Source organism: Glossina fuscipes, unplaced genomic scaffold (genome assembly GCF_014805625.2).
Source record: "Glossina fuscipes isolate IAEA_lab_2018 unplaced genomic scaffold, Yale_Gfus_2 0, whole genome shotgun sequence".
Lineage (NCBI taxonomy): Eukaryota > Metazoa > Arthropoda > Insecta > Diptera > Glossinidae > Glossina > Glossina fuscipes.
Genome location: NW_023998414.1, coordinates 26,675,174 through 26,688,528, shown reverse-complemented (window position 1 = coordinate 26,688,528; position 13,355 = coordinate 26,675,174). Strand labels below are relative to the sequence as shown.

The following is a 13,355-nucleotide window of genomic DNA, read 5'->3' as shown; positions in this document are numbered from 1 at the left end:
CGTTAACGATTTACCCATTGAGAGGGAGATTAGAGCACAACAGTGGCCGCCGTCTTTTTTGGCGATACGTTTGCGTATGTACTTAAAATAGACATGTTCGAGCAAAAGTAGTAAAGCTGCTAATAAAATGCCAGCCATGAGGAGTAAAAATGCTGATAAAAATTGTTCTAAAGCCAATGGATCAGAGGATTTGTGTTCTTGTTTACCGGGACGGCATGTACCCGTCATCCAGTAACGACGCAAACGTTCCAGGTCGCCATTTGCTCGGAACTCGAGTAAGCGTTTATTAAACATTTGGACGTATTTTGAATTGCGGCTAAAAGCTAAACCATAACCTTTTTTTCATTTTTCATTTTGTATTTTTATTTTGTTTTTTGTTTTTTTTTTTTTTCATTTATTTCGTATTATGGCAAAAGGAAAATAAGAAAAAGAGAAATAGTATCGGAAATGTAATTTTGTACGCTTGCAAATACTTTATCAAGGTTGCTACAACTACAGTGCTTTTACATGAAACGAATTTTCTTATTTCATTTCATTTCTGTTCGGTTTTGGTTTCGTTTTCCTGTTAGGTCATCATTACCTGTCATGGCATACCAACTGCCGACTGTCATTAAACGACAATCCTCATCTTGTGCCACAAGATAATCCAGTACAGTGCCATCGTATATAAAAGCATCCAAGCTGCCGCTTAATACATCTGCTACCCCATCGGCTACACTAGATTTATTATGTCTACGAAGATGACCAAACAAAAATACAATTATACATATTGCATGATTATTTGTCGGTAAATAGGATTAGGAAATTCGATTTGTGTTGACATACTGTTTCATGTAGTAATGCATTTCCTTAAAGTATTTGTTGATAGTAGAGTCTGTGTGACTGTAGGGAATGGTGCCAAATTTAAAAGAAGGTTTATGGGAGTACGGATGCACCAAACGGCTATCGTTCAAACCAGTGAACTCATGAAATTCTTCTCTGCAATAGCCCAAGCCAATGTGTAAGACAGCAAAAGAACAAGAGAAATTTATATATATATATATATATATATATATATATATATATGTATGTATGTATATATATAGGATATATATATATAAAAGAAAGAGAGAGAGAGAGAAAGCGATAGGGAGAGATAGAAAGAAAGAAAGAGGTAGAGAGACAGAGAGAGAGAGAGAGAGAGAGAGAGAGAGAGAGAGAGAGACAAGAGATTAAGGTAAATTTAAAATTAACATACCTGGTGATCATGAAGGCCGCCAAGTTGGCAGTGTATATGGCGAGAAACACCACAGCAAAGAGAGCCCAAACGTTCGTCATGAATCGTGAGGTGAAACCACGCGGTGAGTCTACGTGTACGGCAGCTTGAAAGAGTACCGCCCAAACTAACCAATACGTACGAAATAAGGAAAAGCGGTATGGTGTTACATTAGTGTTTTGTAAATAGAGTTTCATATCGTAACCACTAGGTGATAGCCATTCAAATAGGAATATCATGAACGTGGCCGCCTGTATAGCCACTATGCCTACTAGCATCCACGAGGCGGTATCAAATGGTTCCAAAAAGGCAGTCGGCGAAATTATACCAGTCCGTTTCGCTACAACAATAGCTATGCCAGTCTCCATGAATGGCTCACTAAAGTCTACCACAGCCTCGCGTTCTGTATTGATCATCAGCGACGTAAGTACCATGTCGGTTTTACGATTAACTAAGTCAGCAATCAAACCATTCCATTTACCATTCTCAAGTGTACCCCATTTACCATCTTCGACCCGTACCAGTTCATAGGTGAAACCCAGCTCTTCGGCAAACTTCTCGAGAAGATCGATGCAAAAACCACTGCAACATTGATAGAAAGATCCGTTGCGATGTGCCTGTCCCACATCAATGTCAGCCATCTCATGATCGGCTGCCACTCGACACAGGACACCGCGATCCATGAGACATTTGCCACTAACTGGGTCGGCGGGCGATAGATTGATATAGGGTGCCTCTTCGAGAAATGTGATTTTTAAATGGAATTTTTCGGGTACACCTTGTGGCGGAGCATGCGAATTACCTGGCCAGGCAATATCGCGTATATCCAGTTTTTGTGTCTCCCACGATTTCCATACGCCGATCTAATCAATAAAAGTAAAACAAAAAAAAATATATATATAAAAAATCGAAAATATTAAATGATAATATGGTTAGGCGCGGATCGTAGGCATATACTTACCTCTTCCCAAACTAAATTCTTATTGTTAGCACTTGGACGTAAATTCATAATTTTCAGTTCAGCCGACTTTAAATCACCATCGGCCGTAAACTCAATATTGGGTTTATTTAAATCACCCTCTATAGAAACATTGCGCAAATATCTAAAAAATCTATATAAAAAAAAAAAATAAATTGATGTATATACGAGTGAGGAGGAAACAACTGATATAATAAAATAGTTACAGTTCGCCATTGTCCCAGCGGCCACGACCTTCATCCTCGCATGACAACGATTGAGTATTGAGCTTTTTCCCCCGATTTGCTGGATCGGAAACGTAAGCCTCGACACCATAACCATATATTTTAATAGCATTCGATATTTCACTCATCAACGCGGCACTGCTTGTATCGAAGTGTACTCCCAACATGCCAATCGGAAACTGCGGATGGGCATCTTTCTTTTCGATAACCGATTGACTGACTACCCATACATAATTTTCACCCGTTAACTTTAGATCCTCGGCAGCTCTAAGAATAGTTATGGCCTCAGTTTGTGTAGCGTAGAGTAGCATGACTCTAGCTTCACTGTTAACAAGTTCCATTAAATCACTTGTACGCGTTACAACGATCGCATTTAAAATGGTAAACTTGAAATGATCTTGCATCTCTGCGACTCGTTCTCGTACAGCCTGTACAAAATCATCGTGTCCAGCTATTTGGGACGTCACCACCGAAAATTGATGCCATTTATAACGTTCCAATATGCTTAACATTGCCGCACTTTGATGTTCTATACTTGGAGCTAGCTGAAGTTGAAGCGTTGATTGTGAAGCACGACGCTCCAAGCCTGAGTTATCAGCGTTCCATGAAATTACCGGTATACCCAAATAACCGGCCAATTGCAGGAAATATTGTGCGGATGCTGTACTATGGCCAAACTGCTCATTGTTCATCATATACAATATTGCGGATACATTGAATTGCAGGAACTCCTTACAGAGTGTACTTAAAATTGCTAAATATATATATATATATATATATATATATATATGTGTGTGTGTGTTGTGTTAATGGCATTGATTGCGTTAGCGAGTATATGTTATTGTCAGGAAAACAAAAACAAAAAAACAAAAACAAAATAGATAATTGAAATATATATATATATATATATATATGGGGAAGAGAGAGAGAGAGAGAGAGAGAGAGAGAGAGAGAGAGAGGAAGAGAGAATCCATTAGTATAAAAACGCAAATATGCCAAAAAAAACAAAACAGAAACAAAAAAAAAAAAAACAAAAAAACAAATAAGTTTATTATTCGAAACTAAATGCAGTTATAATTACGTACACAAGATAACCAACGTAATTAAATACCAAATGTGGTTATTTGAACAGTTTGCGGATTTTAAAATGGGTTAATCTTTAATGAAATTTGCATATTCTATAATATAAGTAGAATATAATGTTTGTTCATTTCAAGCTAAATGAAAGGTACTTTTTATGAAAATTTCACTTAATAATTGATTACGCAAATGCCAGGTATGCAGTCAAAGCGATATATAACTGCCACCCCTTTCAAAGCCATAAAAGAACCATAAGATTTAATATAAATCAATGATAATAGTATTTTTATTTCCATTATCAAAACAATTTCAATTACGAACATATTGCGATACCAGAATTGTTAATGTAAACGTGCGACATCATTATGTAAATCATTTTATTGCAAATAATTTACTCGCCTTACTTTAAAAAGCCATTTTTAAGTTTAAGCAACGAACGCGATGCATAGACAACAGTACAGATATTAATAAAAATAATTTAATTTTTTATAGAATTTTATTGAAATGGAAAAATCTCATTTTACCATTTCGCACTTCTTATCTCCTTCCAAAGTTTTCTTTCTACTTGGTATCGTTGAATATTAAATAGATGCGGGCATTAAAATTGATTAGCGCGCTACAGATACCATAAGCATATCCATCCTTGATCAACCGTTGTATGTTGGCTATTGCGTCCACATGATTCACATTATCCGCACGAATAATAGCCGAGTAGATAGTAATCGCAGCTACCATAACTCAATGAGATAGAATTTACTTTGGCCGTAGCTATAGTGAGTGCTCACTTGGTGAAGGCATATTTCCACTAGGCTGCAGCCACCACCTACTTAATCCTTTCCTACTTTCTCTTTCCTCATTTCTTCTTCGCCATTTCAGGCGAAATGATTGGTTTAAAGCTTGAGACACATGTTGTTTTTCTTCGTAGTTATAAAGCATTTGTTTTGAAATAACAACAAACATCAAAGATTTGTCCTCTTTTCTCGTTAAAAGCATATTTAATACAGTTGGGGTTACCAATTTTTGTCCCACGGACATTCCACAGACGACTGCAAATAAAAGCCCTTATCAAAACAAGCAGACGAACGGAAATCGAACTTACCGAACGAGCAGATCTTAAGCCTTGGGCCGACTTTTAATCTATCTGTGGTATCCTGCGTGGTCTAACATTAGAAATCATCCCACAGAAATTCCCTGCCTCGTACTTCTAGCTTACTAGCTTACTAAGCAATGAGATGTGCGTCCGTCTCTCCAGCCTACAATTCTCTTAAAGTGGTACTTAAAATCTGAACCTTTGTCTGTGTTTCATCACGACCGAACGCGGCACTAGTTTTGAAACAGTCTTACATATCCAAATTTTCATGCAAAGTAATGCAGATATTGCAGATTTGTAATATCACTTTTTGACTATTAAGGTTGATTTTTAGCATTTTCTTTAGCGGTTTGGGGCTTCGCAGCGTTTAGCGTAATTGATATCTATACCATCTCGTTTCAAATCAGTAAACTAACTACTACTAACACATTGTTTTTTTCAACGAGGAGAGCTTCTCGGAATTTCATTAGCCACTGCCCACAACAGCACGTAACATGGAAAATACCTCTGCTTCTCAAAAGCAATAAGAAATTGGATTTTTGTTTATTACCCACAAACTATAGCAGATGAATGTACGTACACGAATGTGTGTATTGTAGAAAGATGGGAAAAATCGCCCACGGCAACCTTTTTATTAGAGTGTATCAAAAAAAAAAAAAAAAAAAAAAAAAACAAGCACAGAAAAGAGCTTCAAAAACCCTATAAAGTAGATAAATACTTGGCACTCAATGCATTTAAATATGTCTGTCTGTTCGTCCGTCCAACTGCCCTGCTGCGTAGTACCTTTGGAAACATTTTTGATTATAAAGTAGATAAATACTTGGCACTCAATGCATCTAAATATGTCTGTCTGTTTGTTCGTCCAACTGCCCGGCTGCGTAGCGCCTACAAATTTCCCAAAACAATTTGGAAGCGAGGCAAACTTTTCGAGAGGACACGCGCACCTAAGCGACAAAAATATTTATTTTGAAAATAGAAAATATCAGCCACGCCCCACTGCATATTATAGAGCATGAGAATTTAATTATTACTTTGTTTACTTTCTTCGTTTCTTTTAGGATGACGGTGATGGGTATAAAAGATGCGATCACGATCGATTAAATAATCTTCTTACTTGTTTTGTATTAATTTTTAATGCGAGTTAGATTTCATATCAATTTTTCTTAAATATAATTGTAAATTTAATTAACTTTGAATTGCTTAAATAAAATTATTACGATTTTTCTATTCACAAAAGTTTAGTTTTACTTTTAAGTTTTTATTTTGTCTTACTGCTGCGAAAGTCTCAAGAGTCTTAAAGTCAACTCGTTTGGCCAATTTCAATTAAGTTTTTTTTTTTTTTTTGGATTTAAATTACGAAACTTTTAAAATACTTTGCAGTCAACAGCCACTAACAGTTATGACACAAGAAAAATTTAATTAACATTCGTTCTTTATAAATAAAATGCACACACAAAACAAAAAAAAAAAGAAGGATGTGAAAAACTTACACAGATTTAAAAATACATTTTAAATGTGTCAGATATGTTGTTGAGATTGACGAGCATAGCGAATAAAAAACAAAAAACGATAGAAATTAAGACTTTGATGAAAAAGTATAAAATTTTACGTTGATTAGAAATTACATAGCGTATCACTCAATTAATTCGTAGGAGATCGACCATTGTTTCCACTTTCTTGTCAGTCAAATGCACTACTAACGCTATGTCATATGCAATGTTGATCTTTTGTTACTTTTCAAAATAGTCAACGAGTATTAATACCATGAGCATCGTGAAATACAAACGCCATAACCTTGTCGCAACCGACTATTGCGCTTTTGGTCACTTCGGATGGTTTCGTTGCTTGCTCTCCACTTAACCGGCGGCCAACAAGATTCATGTTTTATTCATTGTCCCATAACGCGCGCATAAAAATATCTTCCTTTATTTCGTCGAAACTATTTCAAACAGCACGCTGTTGTTTTTGGTCGGAAGTAGGCCAACGCACTCGGTACCCATTTCGAGAGAGATTGAATTTTATCATGGGAAAATATTTTTTTTTTTTAACATCATTATGGTGTCAGCTATATCGTGCAACTTCACTTTTCGATCTTTCAAAATGATCAGAGATAGAGTGTTCAGCGTCACGGTCGCACTTAAAATTAACAAAACATTTCTCTACCATCACTTTTGATGAAACAATCAATCTTTTTTGCTTGAACGATATTCTTTCTTATTGAAAGCGCAATGTTTTATCAATATATCAAATTCAGAAGTTTACAACTGTAACTTAGGAACTAATGGTCGGGTGTTATGACATTATGTCATACTTCATTTCAAAGTTGATACAAACTTAGTCTAAAAATCATATGGGCTTATCAATAGTGATGGAATCTATACGCTATCCTACTAGTTTCTTGAGTGATGTCTCCCGCACTTTTTCTAATGACTCCTTCAGTGCTTATTTTGAAATAATGCAAACGCAATAATAAACATGATCTGTTCATATTTCAACATTTTTTAAATGCAATTTTGTTTTCTAATACCTATGGTATTGACAACATACACAATAGCTATTTTAGCAATATTGAAACATTAATGCAACATTTATATGAAATATGTTGGATTTTTTGTTAAAATAAATCCATGCATTTCCTACTTTGGGCAAATGATTAGAAGTGAAAGTTATTTTAATTTCTATGTAATTTCCGTACTCGAGTAATGCCTTTAGTTTGTTGCCACCAAGCTCGAGCAATTTGACTTTTTCGGGTAAGTGACCGAACCCGTTTGTATGGAATTTTCTCTCGGTAAGTTAGACTTATCTTTCGTATGCAGCATAGTTGCACTATTCGGAAATTACTTTCTCTAACGTCTAGAGAACATATCGTATATTCATATAGTTTCGATCCACATCTGTCCATGATTATTTACGAGAGAGTGCAAAGAAACTGCGTAAGTTGTTTACATCATGGAGTAAGTCTGTAAGTCTGATTGATTTCTCGACTCGATTGGAATCACCTTAGAGCGCACACACAAAAATTACTAACTTTACAAACACATTTCAATCAAACTGAAATTGATGAAGTATGCCAAGTATTGCTGGTAATAGTTAATAATTTTTGAAGAGGGACTTGATTTAGATGCACACCAACCGAATTGATCTAAGCGTCTGTCTGCTTGTCCATCTGACTTTGGTGCATGTGTTCTTGTGTTAAACATAGCGTTTTTAAGATATTTTGAGGAAATTTGCTACACTGATGTGTTTTGTCCTAAGGACGAATCCTGGCAACTCTTTCGATCACTCGCCATATAACGTATTATTTTGAAAAATTATTTTATATGAAAGAGTAGTAGTAGCATTTCAGCATTCTAAATTGATGTGAAAAATTTCGATCGGATGAGGTAATCTTTTGAAACCCCCTCTCATATGGTTATTCCTAGGATAACTTAATTTCATATTCTTATACATTTCTTAGTAAAAATTGCTCTATAATCATAATTTAACGCAGAAAGTATCCTTACAAGATTTGGACAACGTAGGTCCATTTTGTTGGTTCCACTCCATTTAAGGGTTTGAATGAAAAATAGGCCTTTATATGGAAAAATTCTTCAATTTTCGATCAAAGTTTGCCAGTAACAATAATTTGATATGGTTCTACTTCTTGGACGCTATTCCGTGTAAGGGTTCCAATGAATAGTAAAAAAGTTCTATCTTTAATATAATATCATCAAAATTGGTTCGTAAGAGTATCTTGATAGAAAACTTATCTATATCAAATTTGGAACAAGTAGGTTTTGGATTTGTATCACATACGTCCACTTGTTTGACTCTAGCATATATAAGGGCTCTCACGAAAAGCAAGCCGCGGCTTGTATGGCGACAGAGTTGAAATTGTAGTTCCCTTTGATAAGTAAATAAGGATGGCTCAATTTGGACTCTGTTAGTTGACTTTCTTAAACGTCCTCAAATATGTGAGGGCTTTCATGAAAAGTAATTTTTTAATTTAAAAACAATATATAATATTCGATGCATTATCACGCGAATGAATGAATGACTGTACTAAGTGAAGGAGTGTAAGGTATCTAATTGTCTGCTTTAACTGATTAACATGTTCTTACTTGTTTTTTTTAAGTAATTGCATTCTTTTATTTACTACAAATGTGGTTGTGGGCGGCTACCTTGCACTTCTTAATTCTATTCAGAGAAACATAATTAAGCGTGTAAGTGGCGCGAATTAGCTTCGCATTGTTCGCAATTTCTAATTGCTAACGGAGGAATGCATGAATAATTTGACGGTGCAAATATATTATATTCGAATGCATAACAAGTAAGAAAATTAACTGCGGTCGGGACCGAATCTTTTATACCCATCACCATTTACCTCAAAAAAAAAAAAACAAATGAAGTAAAAGAACAAAATTCTCATGCTCTGTAATATGGAGCGGGTGCAGTTGATTTCGCCTATTTTCAAAATAAAAATTTTTGTCGTAGAGGCACGTGGGCGTTGTAGGCGTGCCATTTGAAAAGTTTAAGTCAATATCAAATTCTTTTGAAAATTTTTAGACGGTATCTTCATTTTCGCCACAAATACTACAAAGTAACGCAAACAGATAGTTGGACAGACGAGCAGGCGGACATGTTTAGGTACATTCAAGTGTTGTCACTGGTCAAGAATTTTTATACTTTATGGGGTTTGTAAAACTTGTTTCTGCATGTTATAAAGATATTGAAAAAATAATTAAATTTTTATGCACTATAATATTGAGTAGGCGTGGTCAATTTCAAAATTTTTTACATTTATTTGCTATAGTTTATGAGTAATGAGCAAAAAACCGATTTTTTGTTCCTTTTGAAAAGCAGAGGTCTTCTCAGCTTACGTGGTGCTGTGGGCGTTTCCTTTGTCCGATTTAATCCAATCTGCGTGCAAGAATTTCCAATGTTTCTGCCAAACTTATAATCGCTAGCTTCATTTTTGAGGCTCGGAGAATTTTTTGCAACAGACATTGCACAGATGGACAGACGGGCAGACGGACATGCTTAAATCGATTTAGAATTTGATCTTAATCAAGAATATATATACTTTGTGGGGGGCTCTGATGCTGCTTTGCAGACATTACAAACGTTTTGGCAAAATAAATATACCCCTCAACCGTCGGTGACTGGTGCAAAAATAATCAAAGCAATATGTTTATTAGAAGTTTTGCATAAGTTTGCATATATTACCACATACTTATTAAACTCTTTTGATTTCGAATATAGTTTTCCCTTCTCTCTCGGTCTCTCTCTCTCTCTCTCTCTCTCTCTCTCTCTGTCTCTCTCTCCCTTAAGAATCCAGTATCGTAAAATAGTAATGAGTATCGAAGCTCGCGTTGTATGTAAGCTAAAGTATCTTTTGCAATTAGTCAGTAACGTTGTTTTCTAAAGTACTTTGGCTTTGAACTTTAAATTAGTTACGTATTATGTTGCTGCATCAAATAAAAACATACGAGAAATACTTTGTTTTTAAACCTTGAAGTTTGTAAATCCCATTTCTGATGGTATTAAACCAATGCTTAGTAAAGTAATTTTTCTTTCTTTTTTGCTTTTTTTCTTTTTTTCTTTTTTACTGTAACTAGTTTTCACTCCGAGTTCGTGGTACTTATAAAAATCATAAATTATATAACACTTCTTTATAAAATAAATGGTATACGAAGTGCGCTCTGCAATGAAAATATCATGAGTTGTTGCCACTTGACGCGTGCGTTTCGCGAGTGAGTGTCCTCAATTGTGTAGCATTCATTAATTCCATTCACATAATATTCAATAGTTTTCAGATTTATGTTATCACAACTTAAAATCAATTTACATTTGTATGTGTAACCGTTCAATTTGTTTTAAAAGGAGGCTTGTTCGAGAGAAATCCTTTTTACGAAAGGGAATGATTTACTTGCTTCTGTAATTGAATGAAAGCTAATAGGAGTGGTTTTAATAGGTCATGAAAAAAACATTGTCACGTTTCCCCCAAATAGCTTTGGCAACACTAGACCTACCAAGCTGCACTGTACCGTGTGTGGAAAGTAACAATCTGTATATAATTAAAGAAAAAACAAAAAAAAAAAGAAAAGATTTTTTGCCTTATGTTAATTTAGTCGAATGTAACTGTGTGTGTGATATATTTTCTAATATCATTTCGATCATAGCGATAATGTTTCGCATATCGGCGATCAAAAAAGTTTCATCGATAAAGTTTTGCTGCTTTCAGATCCTTAGTTCCTAATAGTTAATAAAGTTGGCGAAAATCGGATAGCATTTTATCCTATGGCATTCGATCAGAGTTACCTACGAAAGAGTTTTCAATCATTTGCAATAAGACTGAACAGAAAACCGCGAAATATGCAATGAACGGAATTTCGATTTGCGAATTTTCTGAAACGAAGCGAATTTCATTCATTTTTGAAGAGAGAAGTAGTTCATGTAGGACAATAATGCCTACAAAAAAAAAACACATTGTGCTCCAAGAAGAATGAAGCTGCAAAAACTGTGACAAAGGTCACATTGATGACATGTAAGCAATCAATCGGATTTAAATTACGTAGACTGATTGTATTCATTGTCACTCTATTGTCAATCGTTAATGTGATTAAAGCACGCATTGTCTTACCTCATTGCAATGACGGGCCGCACATATCTTTAACGACTCGCCAGAAATTGGATTTATTTAGTTGCGAAGTTTATCGGACTTTCTGCCATCTGGCTATCATATATTCTTTCGCTTTATGCAGAACTCTCTTAATGATACGCAGATGACTTCACAAGATACCTGTGGTCATCACTTGCTGTACAGTTTTTCGTCCCCAAATCCCAGAAATTCTGCAATCATGACATCATGGGTTTACCAGAAAAATAGGAAAAGTTGATGGGTCAGAATGCTGTATGATATATGACACATAATTTTAACATTAGAGCAAAAGTGGGCGGAAAAATTTTAAAGGCCATATTTAAAAACAAGTGAATCGATTGTAAAAAAAATCTGTGCAATAATACTTTAGTCCCTGCAAGACGTTGCTTGAGGCAAGGAGGTCAAGTGTAAATTTTAATGTTGCCAACCCCAACAGCAAAAGCGTGTATTCGTAGGTGATGTTTTGTTTCTGTAATCGACTCAATCATATTAATGGCGAACAGTATAAACAAAAATTCTCGACACTCGGTCGGTTATTGAAGGCAGTCTCAGTCGTTCAAAGAAAAATTTCAAAAGCGTAAGTTCCGCTGTGGTTCCGCCATACTCTAGGTGAATATTTTTCCTCTCCTTCTTCAGTTATTTCTATCGAAGTAAGAGAATTCGACTAATCAATATTCCAATGGTTCTTCGGGAACTACTATCACATGTTCGGATTGCTTGATTATCTCTCTAGGTTAAGACGCGACAGCAATAGATCACATGTAAAATAATATAGGTTAATGCCTTGTAATTGTGTGTGTGGTAATTGATCTTAACGAATGAGTTAAGTAAGACATCGAGTCTTTGATATCTGTGATCATAAAGCAATGCCTGACAAGTACGTAAGTCTTCGTCAAATGGGTTTATAGCTTGCACCACTTGGGATATAGAATATTAACATTGCGCCAATGTATTCAATATTTACAGAGACTTGAGATAGATCATCTTCTTATTAAAGCGACTTAAGCTTATCCGTTCGGCTCATGCCTCCCTATGTACCGTTTTGTGTTCAAGCTACAAGACGTAATTTTTCAGATATTTCGATGGAAAATAAGATACTGAGCTATTTCGGCCCATAGGTGACTACTGTTAAGAGTGGAATGGAAATGGGAATACAAACCTCCATATAGGGCCTAAGGAGATTAGTATGTTATTGTATGAACAAATTTGCATTTGTAATAGTATTTTGGGCATATTGAATCCTTTTGATATACGATAGTTAGAAAGCAAGAATAATCGAGAGAATTAAAAAATTTTCCCAAGTTTTCAACAAATGGAACGCATTGAGTGCAACAAGTTTTCGCGAAATAATATCTAGCGGCGATGCGGGGTGAAGAAGAGTGTGTTATTTGAAGTGTTAGTGTGTGCGTGTGTGCATTTATGCACGATACCGGAACAGGCTGCTATTACATATAAATCAAACCAAAAAACATAAATATATTTTATGTGTACGCATGCACATGTCACCTGTAACTGCTTATCTAAACCTTCAAGTTAAAGCTATTTCCACCTAGATATGTCTAAATAGAAGGTAACGAATTGAAAGTTTCTTTCTCTTTGGCCAGTTTTTGAAAATGTAGAGAATCTGTAAAATTTATGTATGACTACGAAAGTTTTCGCAGTGTGCAGAATAATAAAATTTATTTCCATACTCTTCCTCTTGTTCTCGCTTCATCTATCTCTCATCGTATATGCCTGCGTTACTCGAGCCGCGACAACGTAAAGGCCATAAAAGAAGACGTATTAGTTTGGTTCGAGGAATATTCCTGCAACATTTTCATCCTGAAATGAGGACGGAATGAGGATAGAGAAAAAAAGATTTGCAAAAATTAACAGAAGCGTTTATTTCGTAGCGAAAGACTTTTTTTTTTCATTTTGCAAGTATTTATACTTTGCATATGAAAGCAAAGGCAAGGACAATGTGAATATCATGCAAAGAAGATATAAATTAAAATTTCATTTTTTAGGTTTCAGAATTTCCTGCTAAAAGATTCGAAACAAACATACGTACGCTGCTGTTACTGTTGATGGCGGTCGCAGTAGTTGGT

At 35.3% G+C, this 13,355-nt stretch overlaps 2 protein-coding genes and 1 pseudogene across 2 annotated transcripts in view; 1 reads left to right on the top strand and 2 right to left on the bottom strand.

Annotated features, from left to right (window-relative positions):
- Window position 1: 1 nt before the first annotated feature.
- On the top strand, window positions 2-645 carry LOC119635044 (annotated as a pseudogene).
- A 152-nt stretch (window positions 646-797) lies between these two features.
- Window positions 798-3,150, bottom strand: LOC119634784 (glutamate receptor ionotropic, NMDA 2B). Its single transcript, XM_038029198.1, has 4 exons — window positions 2,441-3,150; window positions 2,217-2,358; window positions 1,238-2,118; window positions 798-978 (listed from the first exon to the last, which is right to left on the bottom strand). The coding sequence occupies exons 1-4, from the start codon at window positions 3,148-3,150 to the stop codon at window positions 798-800; spliced, it is 1,914 nt and encodes a 637-aa protein (XP_037885126.1).
- A 9,857-nt stretch (window positions 3,151-13,007) lies between these two features.
- Window positions 13,008-13,355, bottom strand: part of LOC119644606 (hybrid signal transduction histidine kinase A-like) — a 63,987-nt gene continuing 63,639 nt past the window's right edge. The window contains exon 2 of the mRNA XM_038044227.1: window positions 13,008-13,089. Coding sequence (XP_037900155.1) covers window positions 13,085-13,089 — 5 coding nt within the window. The 3' untranslated portion in view covers window positions 13,008-13,084. The remainder of the gene's footprint in view (window positions 13,090-13,355) is intronic.

Excerpts from the sequence above, each read along its gene's own strand:
- LOC119634784 (XM_038029198.1), bottom strand. The coding sequence starts at position 3,150 with ATGAACAATGAGCAGTTTGGCCATAGTACAGCATCCGCACAATATTTC. Across the intron at positions 2,359-2,440 it reads CGCTGGGACAATGGCGAACT|ATATTTGCGCAATGTTTCTA; the intron begins GTAACTATTTTA and ends TAGATTTTTTAG. Across the intron at positions 2,119-2,216 it reads AGAATTTAGTTTGGGAAGAG|ATCGGCGTATGGAAATCGTG; the intron begins GTAAGTATATGC and ends TTTATTGATTAG.